The sequence below is a fragment of the Liolophura sinensis genome, chromosome 1, assembly GCF_032854445.1.
Source record: "Liolophura sinensis isolate JHLJ2023 chromosome 1, CUHK_Ljap_v2, whole genome shotgun sequence".
NCBI lineage: Eukaryota > Metazoa > Mollusca > Polyplacophora > Chitonida > Chitonidae > Liolophura > Liolophura sinensis.
In genome coordinates this window covers 49,499,295-49,522,419 of record NC_088295.1, presented here as the reverse complement: position 1 = coordinate 49,522,419, position 23,125 = coordinate 49,499,295, and the positions used below count along the sequence as shown (strand labels likewise).

The 23,125-nt window shown below is 37.4% G+C and overlaps 2 protein-coding genes across 2 annotated transcripts; one reads left to right on the top strand and one right to left on the bottom strand.

The window, feature by feature from the left end:
- Nucleotides 1-1,437: 1,437 nt before the first annotated feature.
- On the bottom strand, nt 1,438-9,399 carry LOC135464757 (protein MIX23-like). The gene is made up of 5 exons (XM_064742301.1): nt 9,334-9,399; nt 7,597-7,722; nt 5,420-5,566; nt 4,162-4,221; nt 1,438-1,684 (listed from the first exon to the last, which is right to left on the bottom strand). Exons 1-5 carry the CDS (start codon nt 9,397-9,399, stop codon nt 1,628-1,630), a joined length of 456 nt encoding a protein of 151 aa, XP_064598371.1. The 3' UTR covers nt 1,438-1,627.
- A 210-nt stretch (nt 9,400-9,609) lies between these two features.
- On the top strand, nt 9,610-22,056 carry LOC135477267 (importin subunit alpha-7-like). The gene is made up of 13 exons (XM_064757457.1): nt 9,610-9,713; nt 11,038-11,169; nt 11,908-12,000; nt 12,985-13,081; nt 13,834-13,925; nt 14,766-14,897; nt 15,498-15,586; nt 16,119-16,218; nt 16,974-17,137; nt 17,784-17,988; nt 18,855-18,982; nt 19,851-20,026; nt 21,268-22,056. The coding sequence occupies exons 1-13, from the start codon at nt 9,702-9,704 to the stop codon at nt 21,456-21,458; spliced, it is 1,611 nt and encodes a 536-aa protein (XP_064613527.1). The 5' UTR covers nt 9,610-9,701; the 3' UTR covers nt 21,459-22,056.
- The last annotated feature ends 1,069 nt before the right edge of the window (nt 22,057-23,125 follow it).

Below are 23,125 nucleotides of genomic sequence, written 5' to 3'. Positions count from 1 at the left end.
TTTCATTTACCTGATCTGCTTTCATGTTAATCATAAACCACATAGGTCAAAATCCGCCAGTCTTAATTATGAGATTGAAACTCTCTACTCTTGTAAGAAAAGAATAACAAGACAATATTTCATAAAAGACCTACTTATATCTGTCAAAAATACTGATCTATGGGCTCACAAACACGACAAGTCAACTCTGATGTCATACATTCCCAAAAACACATCCATTTCATGAACAGCAGTGTGCTAGATTACAACGAAGCAGAACTTGAGTAATTGCTCGATACTCGTACCCATATTTGAGCTCTACAAAGGACAAAGATAATATTTACATTACTTGATATACTTGTAACTGTTCTTCATTAAGTGGACATGGCGTGCTCTCACAAGCCTTCTTGAATGGCGTTTCCTGGTTTAACAAAAAATGATTATCTGCACTTCTTGCTCTGGTTTCTCGAAAATTCTTAAGTTGTTTTGCTTAAGCAAAAGTGTTTTGCTTAAGCAACATAATACTATACTAAGGAAGCGTTTAAGTTTTGCCGAAAAACACTCCATCCTGGACTTACGCAAAAAACTCTGACTTTTTTTTCTGCAATTTACTGGACATGGGAAGTTTTGTGAAACTGGGGCCTGGGATTTCGCTGTATTTACCATATACCTACATGAATTTATTTTTTCGTTCGTTGTTTAAGACCACACTCAAGAGTTTATCAGTTCTACAATGACAAGTAGTTGGAGGAGAAAACCAGAGTCCCCGGCATAAACCAATGACTTTCAGCAAGCTACTTATGATCTTTCCCACATCTGTAGATATGCCCACCATATTGATGGAGTACAAGTGATCATGAACCAACATTACAGTACTACAATGCTTTTTGTCACCAAGGCCCCACAGAACTAGGCAAATTCCCTACCCAAGGTCGGCTTTGAACCTACAAATCATTTGTTCACAGCTATATAAAGCTTTTACACTAACCGTGTATGTTCTCAATATCCTGTATTTCAGACAATGAATAATAATCAATTTTCAGAGACATAATCACCCTACCCTGACATTTTCTTTTAAAATGTTTCACTTTTGACCACAGAAAAGATTTCCACTTACAGGAGTTATGGCAAGAGACCATGCCATTTGAATAGCACAGGTACAGCATGTCAGTCTCTTCATCTTTGAAATTCTGATTTATCAGTTCATCAAGAAAAAAATTTCTTTCTACAAAGCAAATTTCTTTTTCTCACATCATTAGTTCACAGAATGTGTCAAACAAACAATGTCAATTATCTTTATTTTGTATCTGTGCCAGAATCTGACAATAAGATTTTAAACATTTTCAAGATTACCATTTTCCGGCAAGGCAAATGGTAATCACATCTCAACTCTTTGCTAGTAATACCATGCTTAACACTTTTCAAAAAGATTTATCTCAATTTATTTATCTCAATTTATCTCAATTATTTATAAACAAATGACACTTCTTCACACTATCACACACAACACCACTGAATGGCGTATTTTTCTCAGCAGACAAAAGGACTATGAAATCCACCTTAATCCGTGCCGAGATACATAAATGGCTGCTTGTAATCTTCCATACGACTGTAAATTGTTTTTCACAAGTTCTACATTCTGCTGTCATCAGGATGATGATGATGATGGAGGTTTGTACACTTGCCGACAACGTTCATAGAAAGCCTGCCAACAAAAGAGAAGAGATTTCTGTTAGATGTAGTACCTGAAAACATCAACCACTGTATCACATACATTATAACCAATTTTACAAACATCATGTAAATTAATTTATTACATTAGTGAAATCCCAGTATTTCCTTCACTGATAAAACTGATATCTTCACTAGTTAGATACCATTTTTGTTAGTACATTTTGCTATTAAACTGCTAGAGACATTGACCCATGACCCAGAGTTGACCTTGCCGGAACTATTTTTGTACATGCCCTCTGCTACATTCAATAAGTCACTCCACCGTGAAATCTTTGTGGACCGCATCACAAGACCATGCACTTCCGAGTAAAATATACAGTTCGCCAAAAAAAAAGAGGTAGAAATTCGTCCTGTGCTTAATTTACGTAAATACCAGTAATGTATTAGCGTTAAGCACCTTTGTAGAATGTATAATTACTTACAGTGTTTAAAACTGTAAAAAGGTTTTGTGTGCGCGAACGTGAACGAAATAGCAGCGCGTATGAATACAATCAGAAATACGATGAAGATGGCACATTGCTTATTTTTTTTTTTTCAGGTATGCAACAGATAAACAGGTTGAATACCATTAATATTTTTCTTGAAAAAGGTAGAAATGGCAACCCACTGGACGCTTTGCGTCTCTTGGGCATCACTTAAAAAACCACTTAATACTATGCATAAATACACTTTCATTTTCTTTTTAAGATTTTTGTGAAGAGAGTTAAGGGCGATGAAACGTTTGAATTCTGAGGTGGGCTTTATGGACCATACCATCACTTTAGGAACACTTCTGCCACAGGAATTTCTTCCAAGCAAAATCACGACATTGGATGTCGTAGTAACTCTATTTACTCATGAATACATAATTATGGTACCAGTATTGAAATAATGCTCTGCAAAATTCCTTCCTTCTGGTGAACATGAGGGGAAAAAAGTGATATGATGTCAGAGTTCCTAGATGCTGTCAGTTTGGCTTATACAGCTCACCACAGAAGTCAAATATTTGAAGGCCTAAAAAGAAGATCTAAAAAAAGAAATGAAATATTTTTATGCATAGTTTTGCAGTTGTCTGTATGATGAACTTTACTTTTAGTTTTCTTTTACTTTAAACAACAAATATCATCCTGAATTTTGATGTCTGAACAGAACACAACACAACACAACACATGCATATAACCTGAAATTATACCTTAAATGAAAAAGCTATACTTAAAGTTAAATAAATTATCTCAATTTACTGCCAGCAGTGCTTGTTATTTGAGAATTTAATAGTTAAACATCAAACTCTCTTTTAGGTCGTCATTTTAACAAATTACACACGCCATCATGCTTGGCTTTGCCCAGTAGATATTCCTGGCAGGGCATTCCAGGGCAGTTAACAGCCACGCATGTAGGTATAATGTGGCCTCCAGTACATCTCAAACTCTTCCCTTTTAGTTGCCTTTCACAGACTTTAAAATCCATAATTATCACAATATACGTACATATTTAAACTGAGACTGGAAATGCATGTTAATCATATGGTAGGAGTAAAACCTTAAGCAGAGTGACGTTGTGCAATGAATATTCAACAGGAGGAAAGGAGACTTTCATTGGACAAGCGTAAAACATGGCGTGACTTTAATGCTTCTCAAATTGGTGGATTTTGTAGAAAATGACAATGTTTAAAACCATTTTTTCCTTCTTGCAAAATTTTAAAAAAAAGCATAGAATGTCATACAGTTTGTATAGCTCTTTCATTTAAGGTATAGGTTGTATAAATGTGTTCTTTTCTTTTAAGTCTCCTGATCAGATATTATCACAAAAAAGTGATATCTCTGAAGTGGCCTTATACATGTAAGGTGGATGAAATCAATAAAGAAAATGAGTGAAAAAACGCTAAACTACTGGCGAAATGTAGGTGTTGAATGTTCCCCAATGAAAAAAAATTTTCTTCTATTACGGCAGTCACTGCCCGGGTTCATGACAAATGTAACAAGCAAAAATTTGAGGCCGTACCAGCTGGAGATGGATTTGAACGTAAATGTGTAAAAGGTGCGATTAACAAAATCGTCATTATGAACCGACCGTAACTCATACCGGTCAAACCAGGATAGGAACTCAAAATTTCATGATCCACAATCCAGTACTCTTACAAACTCCGCTACTTCAATGACGTAAGCTTTTGACCATGGCGACATTGCACATTTTGTCTAAATCTGAGAGTTGTGCTGGTCTCAGACAGGCGTTTTGCGGTAGGATGAAAAATTTCAGTGTCAAGATCAAAAGTGATACTTTTTGACAATTGTTTGCTGCTAACGATGCAAATTTTGACAATGTCATTTACCGTAAGCTAAATTCCCACTAATTACTGCTAGTATAAGCATTGAATACCTGCTCCCATTGCTACACAAGGTATTTATCCTTTATATAGAAATCGCCCCAGTTAAACCATGATGCATGATTTTTTCATAGTTCTCTTCTCACCTTTAAGCTCCTATCCTTGATAACTTCTTCTACGCTTAATTCTGTCTGCATAAGTCGAAGCTGGAAGAAAACCACACAGTTAAGTCAATATCATCCGACTGGTGTCTTATGCTGTACTCAAGACAAGCTCACTATTATGACAGCGGTAAAGTATATGTTTGGAGGAAGACGGTTAGAGAGGGAGGAAACCCTTAGCAGAAAAGTCCTGACTTCCCCTAATTCTTCAACCTTTTCATATATGAAAGAGCAACTATAAAAGCAAATTTTGCACATTTTCAATTTGACTTTGCAGCCATAACTACATTGGTTGTATTGAACAATATGAGGGCTTCACAAGCAGTGTAATTTTACCAGTTGACACAGGATAATTTCTTCAGAATATGCTTCCATACCTTACAAACATGCGCAAAGGCTGAAAAATTACAGTAACAATGCATCCAAGTCAACAAGCACTGGCCTCTGACTTATCATCATTTATTTCAGCCACCAGTGACCATACCTACATTTATGAATCATCAGAGAATATGGTTAAATTTATTTATTTGATTGGTATTTTATGCTGTACTCAAGAATATTTCACTTATACAACAGCCACCAGCATTATGGTGGGAGGAAACTGGACGGAGCCCGTGGAAAAACCACGACCATCCACAGGTTGCTGGAAGGCCTTCCCACGTACGCCCGGAGAGGAAGCCAGCATGAGCTGGACTTGAACTCGCAGCAACCACATTGGTGAGAGGCTCCTGGGTCATTACGCTGCGCTAGTGTGTTAACCAACTGAGCGAATATGGCTAATGCCTATTGCTGGATGCAATATACATTTACACGGACATAAATCGTTTGACCATCGTGGTATCGTCTTTTAATACTGGTTTTATGCACATAAGCCCGAACCGAGTTTACACACTGGCTTCATTATTTGTCGCTAGACATTCATTCTATGTTCAAACTGGTTTGCTAGCAGATCACAGCTTTTCAAGTGACGTGTAATGGGTGTTCAAGTGACGTCATTTACCTGAAGAACCAGCAAATAATAAGGCAAACGACTAGAATTCAAAGGAAGCCGGTAACTTAGCAACTGAGATTTTGGATTTAATTTCGACCCCAGCGTTGGGTGCTGCATTCAAACACACAACCTAAATCCAGAAGAACTCATTATATTGCCGAAAGCCAGCCATAAGCCCATCCATGAATATTTCAGTCACCAGTGAATATCATCGCTGTTGTTTGGTGATAAATACTGTTTAGTTTTACTTACGCTAGTTTGCTGTTTCCGTAAATCTTTCATCACACTAATATCCTCTGTGTCTTTTTGACGTTTCTCCCGTAAACTGTTCACATTGGTGGTAACTTCTGATATGCATCTCTTGATAGCTTTTTCTCGACTTCCATACGATTGTTCTAACTGTCAGAATAAGATGTGATAGACACAAGATAGAGGCAAATTAATTTATAAAGGGGGAATGTTAAATTACACTTATTCTCAGTATGTATAATGATATAATCCATTAATACTATGCATAGTTTGCAAGAAATAGGAATGATTTAAAACAAAGAAGCATTGTCCACGTCCATGAAATTTGGCTTAACATTGCTTTCATCAGTATCATGTCTCAATACTGACCTAAGATGCCTCCACAAAAAATCTCTATAAAAAGAGAAGACCAAAAACATATCCATAAAGGATCCCACACAAAGTTTAAAAAGCATATCTATTCATTTTTGCAATGCTGTATAACCAAGATAAGGCAGTTCAACGTCAGCAATATCATGCACACTGATAAATAAGGTGTCAAATGATGCCATGTTATCAATTTCAACCAATCAGACACAAGGTTTCTCTATGACCAAATGTTTGCACTGACATCATGCGAACCCTGTTTGGCCTTGTAGCCATGAGTGCAGATGACGCCACATCAAGTTTCTGTTCACTGTTACATGACACATTCCATAGGCTCTTAAGAATTCCAGGTTAAAAGTTAATTTACAGAGCTACCAATCGCGTCAGAAAAAATGGCTGTGGCCATCTATGTCTGTTTTCACCACTTTTCCGAAGTAACTAAGATTATATTATTTGTTGTATTGTCTTTTAATACTGGTTTTATGCACGTAAGCCAGAAAAAAAGTTTACACACTGGCTCCATTATCTGTCACTAGTCATTCATTCTACGATCAAACTGGTTTGCTAGCAGATCACAGGTTTTCAAGTGACATGTACCGGGTGTTCAAGTGACGTACCAGAGGTGCAAGTGATGCGTATTGGGTGTTCGAGTGTTGTGTATCAAATGCTCAAGTGACGTATACCAGGTGTTCAAGTTACGTACTTATTTCACAGATTCCACTTAAAAATTGGCTGCTTCACTCATTGGGGTTTGAAATTGGATCTCTCTGTTTGTAGTCCAGCTCCCTACAATCTGAGCAACTGGGGCATTTCTCGTTTGCAACTGCCAGTATAAGCACTAGAAAGCTGGTCCCGTTACACTTTTTCATGGAAGCAGGGTAGGCTATCATCATATCATCGTACTATTTTTTCTCGGTACTGACACACTCTCGGACAACATCAACAACACTACGTCAAGCATAACGCCATTTGTCCCAACTAATTAACACAACTAAAGATAAATATGTTTCCATTTTCAGTGTAGCGGATTAAATTTTATGAACTATTGCATTTGTTCTTTCAATCAAATTTTTTATTTGCAATAATCAGAAAATATCTATTAAAGCTTCTAAATGAGTTGTTTCATGTATCTGTACAAATTATTTATCAAAAGCAGTACTTAGAACGTTACTGGAGATTCTTTTTTGACCTGTGGTATTTGTTTAGAGAAATTGCTGTGCTGAGAAATATCATTTTCTTTGTGTCCCCCAACAGATCAAGCTCTGCTGGTAAAAAGTGTTTGAAGGCTATATAAACACAGAAATTTGTAGAATTTTTCATACTAACGTAAATTAACTTACTGGGTAACTTTAAAACTCTGTTTGAAAACTTGCTAAATAAAAGATAATACAAAGTAAACGTATGTGGTATGCCTATGTAGTTTGTCAAGGCACCATGTGTAATGGATAGCATCTTCAGAGCATCATATAAAACCACATCAATATCGCTAATATATTAGTGAAATACATAGTTTTACAAGTCTATACATGTGAGTAGAATACATATTAATTAAAATGAATTCTAATGTTGAGGAAATCTGTCCAACTTAGTCGCTAAAACGACGATTTCATGAAACGAATGACTCTTGCCAAACAACAAAACCACTGTGTAAGTCAGTTACCGCCTTGTCTTCGGTGTCCAAGCTAGATGACCACAGTCTTGGCCGTCTTTTGTCCCCTCAGTCGCTTCGCGATCTCTGTGACAAAAGACGGCCTCGACTAGGTGTCATCTAGCTTGAACACCTCAATCTCAGGCAGTAACTATAACATACCTACCTCTTCATACAATTTTTTACATTGGTCTGCAGCACTGACTTGGCCAGCAAATGAGTCAGTCGGAATACTTGTGTTTAAAGCATGTATGATTCTATCATCGATCATTCTCGACTTCTTTAAAACTTCCTGTTAATGAAAGGAAAAAATGACATTTTAAGATATAAACCGAAAGGTCACAAGAAATTATACACTTGAATCGAGATGACTGGATTCATAACTTGAATAATATATGTTTTATACATCAGTTAAAACACTTGGAATACATACAAATTCTTTCCGAACCATGCAATTGGTTTCTTTTTTAAATTAAGTTTCATTCATTTTCTACTACAATTTAACGAATGAACCTGGCCATGTACTGCAAGGTGTTTACATGAATAGGCAAGTTGTCAAGGAAAAGGCTTTCAAAATATTTAATGTTCTCCGTTTTCAGAAACTCATCAGTGTAGGAAGCTAGAGTAAACCGCTACCTTCATCAGATCAACAAAAACACAAGAAATGTTTTTAAGTTCATAAATGAAACTTTTCATCATAATTTTTTTTATGTTCCTGTTTGATATATAAATGAACAGCTCTTTTTAACTAACTAGAAAACCAGCTTGTTTCCTTCAGTTTCATCATAAGCAGTATTCAGGGTCAAAATGTTTGATATTTTCAGCTTTCAGAGTGATGATCTCAAAAAATTTTAGGTCACCCCATGTGATTTAAAGGTGTGAATTGAATCATATTCAATTTAAATCATTGTAAAACATGGAAATGTACAAAATAACAGTCATATACGTGTCTGAAATTATAAGTATTTGCATGGTACAAAGTCACCTTTTTAATGACCTGGGCACAATTTGAGGTCACCATTTTTCATTTGAGCTCAGAGAAAACGAGTGAATGACCAAACATTTTGACTCCTCAGTATACAGGGCGCCTCAGAAGTCATGCACAATCCTGATTTTCATTTTTTCTTCTTCTGTGTTTCAGATTTAATACTGATTTTAAATTGTTTTCTCTCTTTCAGAATTAATTATGGCTAATAAACTAACAGTACAAGAAAGAGTTGAATTGGTTTTTATGTTTGGAAGAGATTGGGCAACGCACCGCTCTGTAGCTCAAGCATTCAACCTCAACCTGGACAGTGCGTGACTTCTGGGACACCCTGTAGATACTGATCATTTTCTTGAAAAAACTCTCCTGTAACTGAGGTAAAACCCATGGTTTTGCAGACTTTGAGGGTTGTTATAATTTTTCAGTGTAAGACAATTGGACACAATTTAGTGAATGATCCTCTCCATACAGGGCATTATCGGGTCGTGTTATCGTCACTGCCCTGTCCTGCAGCATGGGCTGGTGCTGTTGAGAATGACAACCAGCACCGTAGGCGCTTCTAAACTGTGCACATCTCAAATGCATTGATCAGTAAACAGATTTGAAAAGACTTTAATGGACAACAAGTCAGATGGGGTAGACAAATATACGAAAAAAAGTGCAAAAGATCGTTCTATTCACAACGTAAGTTACGTTGCCTTGTTTGCCTGCTGAAGGCAGACAATGCCCAAGCCAGAAATTTACATAACCGTCACTTATCTCACAGTACAATAGCTAACACACTGTCGTCAATCGTGAGCGAATGCGTAGATCTCCACTTTGACTTTGTTTTACAATGTGACATAGATCAAAAATACAGTTGGCGTGCCACAACTATATTTAATTATGCAGCGGTCTTTTAAAAAGCCTTTCATGTACCTGAAATTCTAAAATATCGTTACAAACTATGTTTTCCACCGCATGTTGACTACTGGCGGCCGCCATTTTGTAATTACTAATAACGTTACAACGAGATTCAGAGAGACCACTCTTTTTCTAATATTAAAATCAAATCTTTCCGGGTGGTGGGCTAGATGTTTCCTGTTCTGCTTGAAAACATCGAAATAGTTACATAAAAATGGGCGTGAGTGACGGAATCACCTTCCATTCCGTCTTTTGCCGGAAATTCCCGAGGATGTAACGCATGCTCACCTTCTCGGGAAAGGGAAACGAAGGAGAGAATAAAGGAGCACGTTGTGTTTTTCGTAAATTTCTCAAAAACGTGATTTACATCCTTCACCCGTCTAATGCCTGCGGAAGTAAGTATGCCTTGTTGAAATAACACATCTGGGCTGCTGAAAGTTTGTTGGGGATTTGTGGGAAATGATGTCTGAAAAAATGAAAGTGGAGTCGTAATAGATAACCGGCGACAGTGGCTGTTGTGATGTTCTTGCCCTTGAATATTCTAGCAGCCACTGGTTTTGTACTGATGTGACAGGTTGTTTAAACATCCTGTACAGAAAAGAGTTACAGTTATGTACTGTTGAGCTGAACCGAGCCCTTGATTTATGGCTTGACCATCGTTTTCTTTCTTAGTATTAGAGATATATGCCAGGCAACGTACTCTCACTTCCGGATTTTAATCATGGACATAAGTCTACTCGCCCAACAAAGTTACATGTAGACATGAATTGTCCCACTGTTAGGTGATCACCAAGTACACTAACCGATATTCGTGGAGTGCAGGTGAAATTATTGAGCTACATGAAATGGAAAATTTAACGGTTTCACTATGAACATGTACTTGTCTTGTATGAACAAAGATTAAAAATCATAGCACTTTCAGTTGTGTGCTCTAGTTAACTTGTATAGGCTTACTAGTAACTAGTGAAGATAAGGTTTACTAGACACTGGTGCTGCAGTCAGTTCTGAAGTAAGTTTTAAGGCAGCAAAGACATAAGTTAAATGTTTTAAGGGATATCTCCTTGCAGGGCTCATGGTTTGGAATGTGTACAAATTGATGACTTCACTTTGTAGAGGTTCACTAGCTGTGGGTTAGAATGCTTTTCCTTTGGCAATACAGTTGCTGTGTTCAGGAGAGTTCAGGGCATGAAAGTTTCAAAAGAAATAAAAAATTGTTACCATTGTTGCCATGGTAACTTTCTTTTTTTCAAATGCATTTAACTCCATAACCAACTTCTTCAATAAAACTATTATTAATCCCAAACCCAAAAATGACTCATCACAGTTCTTAAAAGCATGTTTTCCAAGACTAGTCCTTTGCATTTGAATTAGAACTAGCGATGTAATAGTATATCTGTAATCTCTGAGAACAAAGGTGATCTAGTGTGTAAAAGGCCCTTCAAAATTGTGTAAAAGTGGTAACCAGAACGTTCGATGTATATTTTCAGACAAAGCTGGAGAGCCTGAGATTATGCATACTGAGACTAATTTTTGTCGGTTTAATCATGCGTAACATGTTGTCCTGTGTTGTGTGTTTTGGAGTGCAAATCTAACCCAGGAAACATTAAAAGTTATTACTGAAACACACTGATTTGCATGACGAAACAATGCATAGTTTTGTAAGAATATGTGGGCTGCAATGCTGACATTTCATAACACCCAATGGTTTCATTGTTGCAGATGTCTGACTCAGCTAGTCCAGCTAACCACCGACTTAAGTCTTACAAGAACAAAGCCCTAGACTCCCAGGAATTACGCCGGCGACGTGAAGAGGAAGGTGTACAACTGAGGAAACAGAAAAGAGAGGAACAGGTGGGTGTTGAACCGATGACTGTTAGTTAAATCAATGCTAGAACAAGTGAACACTCAGAGATCTCTAGGGACAGACCTGTCACACAGACACGAGAAGGGACTCTCTACAAACAGACCTGTCACATTGGCATGAGAAGGTAAGACAGTCACACAGACCTCTCTACAAACAGACCTCTCCCACAGGCATAGAAGGTAAGATTGTCACAGAGACATCACTACAGACGTCACTATAGACAGACCTGACACATGCTTCTATGTACATGTGGCCATATGAACACTTCGGAATGTTGAATAAGCACCCATATATATGAGTAGAATGTTCAGTAATTGACTAAAGTGACTGTAATTTATTAGAAATTTAGTAAGGCGAGTTTTTTCGTACTATATATGTACAAAAAAAAAAAAACAGGAAAATTTATCAGTTGAAACTGACGTGAATCAGAACGATACATTTCTCTGAAATTATCAGTCTTTTGGTGTTAAGTACTTGCATTTCAATCTTTCTGTCGCATGAGGTTCAGAGCTGGCCCTGGTCAGGGAATTGGTACTTTCCCTTGCTTTCAATATTCTTGGTTCTTCTAACAGCCAGTGATGACCATATGACATTTGTGCAGCAATTTGTTGAAATCCACTTGAATTTCATGAATATTTTATATTGATCACTTTCTTTCTACTACAGTTTGCAAGCAGTCCTTTTGTTGTGGATCTAATGAATGATTTTCTTCCTTGTTTTGATAGTTGTTCAAGCGTCGATTTTTACCACTTCCGGGAGATGAGAAAGATGATGCGTTTGATGTTCAGGAAGCGTTTGTCAGTTCCACTACAGCTCCTGTAAGTTAACACCATGGTGTATTGTTTTCTGGTTTGGAGAATCATCTGCTTGTAATTTATTTCCTTGGACGAAGATTTCGTCAGGATTTAAAAGTAAAAAGTTATGTTTTTGATATTTTATGAAGAAATGGTGGTTTAAAGAATAAACCTATGGACAGTTTCGACCATACATGCATACCTTCACTTTACACATCAGTTTCCACCATTTATGCAACTGACTGCCATCGTGTTTATTGTTTTGAGCACCTGGTTTCTTCGCAAGGAGCGAAAGTGCTAAATAACATGAGGCTAATTGATATGAAATGATGATTCTCAAGTTTTATGTATTACACTGGAACTATGATATTTCAAGGCCACGCTGCGGCATATTCTGGTTAATTTTCCAGAAATATTTTCTCAGGAGTCTCAGTCTCCAGGAGTGAAAATTTTTTCAGTATGGAATTTAAGTATTGAATCAGTCACCATTACAAGTTATGTCCCCTTCTATGAGAATCATTTCATAACCCCTGTCTCTATAATATGGACTCTGTCTGAAAAAGAGGAATATATTCATCTGGAAAGTAGAAGGAAACAGTATTGAATTGGCAAGGAATTGGTTTCAAAAATAAAGTTTTAACCTATGGCATATTGTTTAAAAATGGCCAGTTGCTGAAGATTATCACGAATGAAAATATAACAGAAAACTTCATAGTTTGTGTGCAGAAAGGAAATGGTCAGATGATGGGGCGGTGGAGAGCGGCAGATGTTATTACATATATTTCTGTTAGTTTGTCAGCACCTATATAGAGTGTTAAATCGCAAAGGTCATGAATTCTATTGGTTGAATTCGTCTAGTTGCCTAAAATTTGAATTTGTTAATTGTTATTTAATATCTTTTGGACAACTTTATGTTCATGTTTTATAAAATTTCAGCAGTTTTAAGTTCAGCAGTAATTAATCGAGATAGTTGTTGTTGTATGGTATATGTTTTTGTCTGGTGTACAGGGTGGAATTTCGCCTGACATGGTCACAGCTTTGTACAGTGATAATCCTTCAGAACAGGAAGCTGCCACACAGCGCTTCAGAAAGCTCTTGTCTAGAGGTAGGCGGACATTCATTATATATTAATTTTGGCCATTTCAAAAAAATTGTTACTTTTAGGTGAAATGTTCAATCTTTACAGTTGTGGTATTGCAGTTTCCTCAAGGCCCCATCTAGGGGATTTGTCAAAAGTCCATTTATTGTGTATCAGCTAAGGCCAGAAGGTGAGACTAAGACTGGTTTCTGTCGCCCAGGCCATCTTTAAAAACTTCTTTTTCTGGCTATTTAAAATGAAAAATTCCTCTCCGGCCGTAAGTGGGAAGGTCTTCCAGCAACCTGCGGATGGTCGTGGGTTTCCCCCAGGCTGTGCCCTGTTTCCACCCACCATAATGCTGGCCGCCGTCGTATAAGTGAAATATTCTTGAGTACGGCGTAAAACACCAATCAAAAAAAAAAAAAATGAAAAAAATTCCATCAGCCCAGTAAAACTATAGGGCCTGCCCCGATGGGTTAGTCACGTTACCCCCCAATGAATATGTATTTAATGATGAACCCAGAATTGCGAACAAAATTATACCACGATTGCACAAAAAAACACATCAAAGGCATATACGAGTAAATGTATACTGAATTCTGTTATGTAAGGTAAGTTCACTAGAAGGCCATTTCACTTGCATTATGAATTAACTGTTTACATAACATAAACTAAACTTGCTGCTTTTCTGTATAGGAGCAAGTCTTGTATGAGTGTGGAGACTGTAATTGAAGCAAAACACTGACAGTTTGTGGCTGATATTTTGTATTGCTTTACAGAACCAAATCCTCCCATAGATGAGGTCATACAGACTGGAATAGTTCCACGATTTGTCGAATTTTTACAGAAAGAAGCTAATTCTGTGTTACAGGTATGGTTCAGTAACTTTTTTCTGAAGATCTGGATTGTGAAATTTCTGTGGGAAAGATGTACACAGAGCATGGATAGTACTAAACTGAACAACATATAGGTTTTAGAACTGAGAATCATCCTAGTGAATACAAGCAATGGTCATGCTATATTTTTGTTATTTCAGTGTATACAAAATGTGGCTTTCATTTAGTTAGAAATAAGCTGCAAAATCCGGATAGTCTATAAGATATTCAAAATGCCATGGCTTGTTTTGTAAAATTGTGGCCCCGATTCACACATTTGACTGTCACGGACATCACAAAAATTGTTAAATTTTTCGAAAATATAAACATAAATGTCAAGGGCACCACCAATCATCATCACAACATTGTAAAAACAAAGGGATAAGCGGTGTGTATTTTCTATACGACATTATATTGGACATTTATAAGGATTCATCCTAAAAATACAATTTAAAGCTGAAAACCGTTCACTTTTAAAGATTGTATTTTTTTGAAAACTGCATGCAGATTTTTCTACCAAGTATTGATTAAAAGTTTATGGTGGGTTGTATTGATGTTAAACTTTAGGGGCTTATGTACTTAGCACTAACCTGGAAGCCTATTGAAAATGGATCATGACGACAAAGAAAGTTCTCTGTCTTTTTTTGATTCTGTGGTTTTTCTTGTCCGTATTTTTATCTACAGAACTGTTTCACTTTAAAGCTTTTAAACTAAAGGTGCATATATACTGTAAATTACCTAAAATATTTCATTCATGATCTGATATGTTATAGCAGAGTTTTATTTACAGCTGCTGTGCCATGTGATCTGATGTGTGTGTGTTTTTGTGTTTTCAGTTTGAGGCAGCATGGGCCTTGACAAACATCGCCTCTGGCACCTCCATGCAGACGCGGGTTGTAATAGAGGCAGGGGCTGTCCCAATATTCATAGCTCTCCTCAGTTCACAGATAGAAGATGTTCAGGAACAGGTAAGTGTCACTGGCTCTCACCAGAGCCTGGTCCCCGCCAGAGCCTGGTCCCCGCCAGAGCCTGGTCCCAGAGATTTTGGGTGGTGGGTTTAGGGTCCCAAATGATCATAGTTTCATATTTTTCAGACTTTTGTATTTGAAAAATGGTGAAATTGACAGCTTTGCCACAAAGCTACCACAATTATTCAGCTAGATCATGCCCTGACCACATAATTAAAAAATATCCCAATAGCTTCCGTTGTTCAGATACCACTTCAGTGATGTTAACCTGATGGTTGTCCTCTGTAGATGGAACTATAAAGTATAATAGCATGAAACCATCATTGAAAGAAATACTTCTGCGAGAATATCAAGATACTCTTTGAAGATATTGTATGTCATTTTCTTATACTTTTTCATACTTGTGTGTGTTTATCTGAGCAGATTTGGAAGTATTTAATCAGGTGTCTTTCAAAGTTGGATGTTGCCTAATTCCATTTCCATAAACCTGATTTCATTCAATTTCATGTAAAAAACTTTTCTTGAGTGAAATTTACACCCCTTATTAAATAAACATTTTAACGAGACAGAAGTTTACTGAAAATGTCATGTGTTGTGCAGGCGGTTTGGGCGTTGGGCAATATTGCTGGCGACAGTGCTGAGTGCCGGGACTATGTATTAAACCAAGGCATCTTGGTTCCTTTATTACAGTGAGTATTTGGTACACATTTCAGATGTGCATCAACATGTATGCTTTTCCTGATTGTCTTCCATTTGGAATTCATAGAAATATTGATCATCTTTCAAAGGTTTAATTTTATCTTTTCCTGAACAGTATCATTTCTTACTTGTTTTAAAGAGTACATGACAAAGGAAACAAAGATTACAGTTTTGAGAGAAATGAAGGTCTTCTTCTTTTTTTTTTTTGTTTGTTAGGCGTATTTTATATCTGTGAACGACCTCTTCATTCTGTGCATACTTTCCTTCAATGATAGAAAATTTTTTGTAAATGAAATCATCACTGAGGAGCGCAGGGCTAGATTAGTGCCGCCATTTAAGCTCTTCCACCCAATTTTTTGACACCTTTCACCGCTGGGGCCTTCATGAATAATGTAGTGCTGTAGAGTTAAAAACCAAATGTTTCATGTACCCATCAATTATGTGCTTCCAATATAGGCTTAGTATTGAATGAACTAAGACTCCATTTAAAACAATACCAATATTTTTATTCTGTTTTTCCAGGTTATTAAGCACCACCACAAGTCTATCCATGACAAGAAATGCAGTATGGTGTTTATCAAATTTATGTAGAGGGAAAAATCCACCTCCTGAATTTGCCAAGGTGAGATGTAGCCAGATACTTAAAACATTTCCATTTGATAAAATTTCATTATAGTGTGTTTCAGTGAAGTGATGCTGAGACAACCAACAGTTTTTAAATTTAAATTTTTTGCCAAAATGTCATGTCATGTGATTGCATTGATGTTAAATGAGCAGTTGGTGCCTCAGTTTAGTATGCTGCATTCCCAATTTCGTTGACTTTACAGCTGGATATGTAGAATATTATCTCCTCAACCCAAGTCAGTTTATATTTCTGTGACTTACACATATTAAAACTTTCATGTTCAGGTTGAAATTATTTCATATATTCAGATATGCTTTTTTAAATGAGGGCAAGTTTTGTTCAAAATTGATCAATTTCTTATTTGTCCAATTGTCACTCAATGTGAGGGGATGGGCCAAGTACTGATAAGGCAAGTTGTGATCTCTTTGGCATGGTGTTCAGTGAGGCAGCACTATATGGGCCAGGTACTGTTAAGGCAAGTTGTGATCTCTTTGGCATGGTGTTCAGTGAGGCAGCACTAAATGGGCCAGGTACTGTTAAGGCAAGTTGTGATCTCTTTGGCATGGTGTTCAGTGAGGCAGCACTAAATGGGCCAGGTACTAAACAGGGACAGCACTGTGAGACAGCACTATGAATACGTTACTGAAATAAACCTTCTACAAGGAGGCACCATCGTGTTACAGCCAAATTTATGTAAAATACAACATTTACCCCTCAGTGAAAACTAGAGCAGTATTTATACTTGTTTTCAGGTTCTGCCAGCCCTGCCTGTGTTGGCCCGCCTCCTCTTCCACACAGACAAAGACGTGTTAGCAGACGCCTGCTGGGCTCTCTCCTATTTATCAGACGGTCCTAATGAGAAAATACAGGCGGTCATAGATTCAGGGGTTTGCCGGAGACTCGTGGAATTGTTAATGTAAGTATTTGCTTGCAGTCTAGTGAGTGAGGCTTCTGTCTCCCTCTCCGGTCACCCACAGCAAGTTCTGCCAGCAACCTGCGGATGATTGTGGTTTTCCTATCCCACCTATATGCTGACCTCTGTCATATAAGTGAAATGTTCTTGTACAGCATCAAACATTTAATCAAGTGAAATAATTTCTTTTACATGAAACTGACTGCTGTGGTGCACGTGAAAAATTCTTCAGCGCAGTGCAATAAATAATGTATGAACAGGCGTGAGTGAAGAGGTTTTAATGAGTAAAAGGGGTTTTTGTGATATTTCAAAATAAACAGTTCGGAAAGTTGATAATGTGAAGAATTGATTGGAATAAAAACAGAAATACACTAATCCATCAACCTTTTTCACATTTGGGAAAGGAACTTTCAGCATGATTTGTGCACTTTTTCGATCTGACTTTGAGACAGAACCATATTCCTTAGTTTGGCCAATATCGGGGTACACAAAAATTTTATAAGTATACACAGAACAGTGCCCTCAGAAAAATGGTCGAATAAACATGTTGAAAACAGGTGAAGATGTTAAAAAAAAATCACTGTGTGTCTTATATAAGTAAAAAATGCATTTGTATAACTAAAAACTTGCTGACTTGTTTGTGTTTAAGGCATGGGAACCAGAGTGTGGTGTCTGCTGCATTGCGCGTGGTGGGGAACATTGTCACAGGAGATGATTACCAGACCCAGGTGATACTGAACTGTTCAGCCTTACCCTGCCTCCTCCACCTGCTCAGCAGCTCGAAGGAGTCCATTAGGAAAGAGGCCTGCTGGACGATTTCAAATATTACCGCAGGAAACAGAATGCAAATTCAGGTACATGGTTACTGGGGCCTTCACGTAGTCAAGAACTCTCAGACTTGAGCAGTGTCCTAGATTCTCAGTAAAACTTATGTTAATGAAGTGTGCTGCAGACTTGCATCAGGGTGTTTTTACCACCTCCTGTAAACATTCTTGACTTTGGTGTGAAGTATTAATTAATGAAATAGATTCTTGAACACAGCACCCAGAAAGTTGTGTATTGAAATTGAAGTCTGTGATTCTGATGGTTTCTAAAAAGACATTGATCAGTCCATTACGCACAATATTTGGCTCAGTTTAACCCATTTATAAAAAATAAAAATTTGATCTCTTCTTGAAGATAGTGAAAATAATTGAGGGGAAAAACTAAATTGTTCAAACTATTTAATATGGTACGGCCAAACCCATTTAAAGTCTTGCTTTATAAGCAGACTAAAACTTTTTCCAATGTAGGAGGGTATAAATATAAAGAAAAACTGAAAAATCATCTAATTTATGGCAAATGTGATTATCCCAGCAATTTTCCTGTTGTACATTGAACATTGAAAATCAGGAAAACCATAAAAATATCATAAAAGATGATAAAGACCATGAAAGATATCAAAGAACAAAATAAAATTCTGTTTTGAATTTATTCCATTTTTGGATTTTTTAGTGTCTGCTGACCCATAAGATACAAAATAAAATTGGCATCTCCGAACAGTAAAAATGAAAACTATGAAAGGCGTATTTCACAACTGTGCCCAGATGAAATAACTAAAACTTGTTCTTTATTCACACATGCAAGCTAAGCTAAGTTTCTTGTGCATACTGTTTATATGTCTACATATGTTTAGATTTGCTTGTACTAATGTCTTGATTGTTTTATCTTTTTCGCATAGGCTGTCATAGATGCAAACATTTTCCCAGTTTTAATAGAAATTCTCGGTAAGGCTGAATTTAAGACAAGAAAAGAGGCAGCGTGGGCGATAACCAACGCAACGTCCGGTGGATCACCTGAACAAATTAGGTATGTTAACTATGACTTGAATTTTCTTCGAAAATAAATTATTTACATGTAATTAATTACTGAAATAGTCTTAAGTGTGACATAACAGCTGTCAGATTATAAATACGAGGTATCATAAGTATTTGTATAGGCAAAATGGCTTTTTGGAGGGTGCAAGACTGGGATTTCTTTGCTGCTGGACCGAGAACTCCAAATGGCTGGTCAGTACCCATGTTAAAACATTGTATCCCTCCACAGTTATATACAGTTCTGTAAGTTTCTTGCATTTTCCGTCCATCATCATGACTCTTGAAGGTTTACATGGATTTTGCTTTCTGTGGATGGATCCAACACATCTGGTGTCCCACCACACCTTCTCGTGACAACATTAACTTTGCATTCCATTCCCGGTGAAAGCAATTGTAACGCCATGACGTCACAGAATGAACATTTGTAACCAGTGTATGGGACATCTGGACAACAAGGAGATTTTTAATTGTGCAAATATGGAAAATTTTACACAATGTTTAAACTGGAATCTCAATACATTTCACAGTTTTACAATTCTAGCAATTCAAATGCTAGTGCAACGTAATGACCCAGAAGTCTCTCACCAATGCGGTCGCTGTGAGTTCAAGTCCAGCTCATGCTGGCTTCCTCACCGGCCGTACGTGGGAAGGTCTGACAGCAACCTGCGGATGGTCGTGGGTTTCCCCGGGGTTTGCCCGGTTTCCACCCACCATAATGCTGGCCGCAGACGAATAAGTGAAATATTCTTGAGTACGGGGTAAAACACCAATCAAAAAAATAAATAAATACTTATGGGCGAAAGTAGCAAAGTGTTCAGTGCAGATTTTCAGCACTAACATCCCTATCATTATGCCTGTAGGTTTCTGGTGGAACAGGGCACCATCCCGCCCCTGTGTGACCTGCTGACTGTGATGGATGGGAAGATCGTCCACGTCGCCCTCAGTGGGCTGGAGAACATCCTGCGCCTCGGGGAGCAGGACGCCAAGCTTCACATGGCCACAAACCCTTACGCGGTCACAATAGAGGAATGTTACGGTGAGTAGTGATGGGTAGATGTGTGAAAGGGTTAGGGTTGAAACACCAGGCTCTTAGTTTGGACATTTTGCCATTACCTTCCAAAATCCCAGAATATCTCTGGGAGGAGATATCCTATCTTCATTTGTTGTGGGTTTGAAGGAGGCATTGCTAATTTAACGAATATCACTGTAACTCTGGTAACTGAAGAGAACTCAGAAACAGTCTCAGGCAGTTTCCATAGAATTTGCCTGTTGTGGCATGATAATATTTCTTATGTTGAATCAGGCAGATATGACGTTGAGTAAAAACAGCACAGCTTCATTTGTTGCTATGCGCCAAGGATGGGTGTCGCCATGGAGACCTTAGAAGTTCTATTATAAAGCAGATACATGAGGATTATATGCAGCAGATAGCACCTGACACATCAGGAGACACAATAGGTGCATATATGTCTATTATCACAACTCTCACAAAGGCCATCTACTTCTGTAAGTCAACTGACCACTGTTCACCATTTAGACAAACTTTTTAATATGAACTTATTATCAGTAAGATGTAAAATCAGAACCAATTGCCTCTCAAACTGTTCTGATTCACAAAGAAGGGTGTCAAACACTGGGAATTCAGTTGGAAATATTTTAGGATAATTACGTTTCTTGCGCAACTGAACCAGATTCCCTTGCCGGTCAAACGTGGGAGGGTCTCTCAGCAACCTGTGGATGGTCATAGGTTCCCCCCAGGCCCTGCCTGGTATCCTCCCACCTTAATGATGGCCACCGGGGTATAAGTGCTATATCCTTGAGTATGGCGTAAAACACCAGACAAATAAATGAATTTCTCTTAAAGCTTTCACATTTAGTGAAACACTGACTGAAAATGAATTTAAAGTGGAAGCTCTCAAATTAGATACTTTTGTGGAATTTAATTATGTGAACCAGTATTGTCAGTTTGCTTTCTATCAGAACAAATCATTAGGTGTGATCTTGCAGCCTGTGGGAGTACATATTCTGGCTGTTCGTATCCCAGAAACTAAGTGTTCATAGGCACCCAGTTATTATGGGTATCTATACATGAAACATGTTTTTATGTGGAAAAGTGCACCTCTGGAATTGTCCAAATCTAAGGGAGATGCTATTGTGATAGGACAAAATTACCATGCTTTTCATATTTTCAAATAATTTGTTACATATTGATTGAATGTTTTAAAAAACTTCAGGTTACACTTTGAAACACATGCACTTAAATTTGTTTTTCTTTAGGTCTGGACAAAATTGAATTCCTACAAAGTCATGAAAATCCAGAAATTTACCACAAAGCCTTCGGCATTATTGAGAGGTACTTCGGTTCTGAGGAAGAAGACAAGGAAATAGTCCCAACGGTAGATGAGAACAACCAGCAATATAATTTCAATGCGGGAGAAAATGCACCAATGGGAGGTTTCCAATTCTGAAGGGTGTGTATATGAGACAGCGAGAGTCACAAATCTTTTCCAGTTTTTGCACTGGAGATCTGAACCCTGTCATCACAGACGCTGCTGTGGATCGTCAACTACTCTGGGTTAAGTTACAGGTCTGTGATGCATATTTCAGATTTTTTTTTTTTGCCAAAATTATGTAATATACCATCAGGCAAAATTTCGTCTGTTACTGAAGCCCATGGACTAGGTAGCAAATGTCACTGGTTTATTTCTTCACAGACTTGAAGTGATAAACGTTGTCAAGTGACCAGTTGGTACATTCTGAAAAACAGTAAAGATGGGTTGTTATGAGATCAGTTAGTTCTTCCCCCACCCCCTCCCAAAACCAAATTTTGGGCAGAATTGCCACCATATTGTAGTCTCTTTCAAATATCGAATACCCACTGATTATGTAGGATTTGTTATCTGGGAACTTAATTGCTGTTGTTGTTGCTTCCCTTGTTACCACAAATTCCTGCCTAATCGAGCTGATGTAATTTCACAGCTTCCGTCTCTCGAGCCATTGATCGGTGGTTGTAGTTTGACTTTTTATGAGTGTTAATTTGTGGCCAGATTCAACATCTGTACCATGAACCTGTTTTGTTTTTTTTTGTTTTTTTTTTTTTCGCAAGATGTTGAAAAATTTGGCTTACCAGTAATTCATGTTGTCACCTTGTAGTCTGCCAACATTTTGCTTGAAGAATTGCCCCCAAAAAAGGCGTCTTCGTGAAATTGAGGCAACCTACAGTTTCATAATTTTACTTGTGTATTATTCTTTAGGGTGTTATTCAATACCAGGAGGCATTGTGCACAAGAAAATACTGACATCCTTTTTACCATGAATTGTGATGCCCAAAATCCATGTTTGACTTGTACAGAGTGTCCTGTGAAATCATGTGTTAATTTTAAACAAAGATAAATGTAGCTGATAACAGGCACATTGCTGGTTGCACTAGATACAAAACCATTTAAAGCTTCAAGTTGATCTTGACTTAGTTGTCATAATTACTGAGAATCATGCCGCAATGATCATAATACCAAGCTGATACACGGTGGATCTTGAAAATAGTTTCTTATACCAATTTTTTTCCCAGAAGATTGAATTTTTTTTTAGCTTACTTCTTAGGCTTTTTGTGCAATTTATAAAAGTATTTTTTTATACAAATGGATAATATTTGAAGAACTGTAGGAAAGAGAAGAGGGACTAAGGCTGGTGGTTTCTTGGATATGTACAAATTTTGTAAATTATTGATCTGATGTGTATATTTTCTGTCACACCATGGAAATCAAGAGTACTTTGTGATGAGATGAGCGACTGAAAAGCTAGTTTATATTTAAAAGTTTGGATAATTTACTTTAAGTTATTTTATTTTTACTGAATATTCTGCTGTTCTGACCATATTTTTTTTTCTTAGTCTTTGCTTTGATTCCTGCTTTTGTGTGTACATGTACAAGGAAATTCCGTTTTCATGGGATCCTGAAGCTGAGAACCAATAGTATTACGGATAAGTTTGGGATAAGAGGTGGAAAACCAGAATGTTGCAGAGGGCTGCCAACACATCTAGAAACCTTTTCAAGATCCTATTAAGCAAAACTTAGTGGAAAGTCAGGCCTGGAAAAAGCTTTTAAAGTTTATACCCTAATTCTTCTCATTTTTGGGA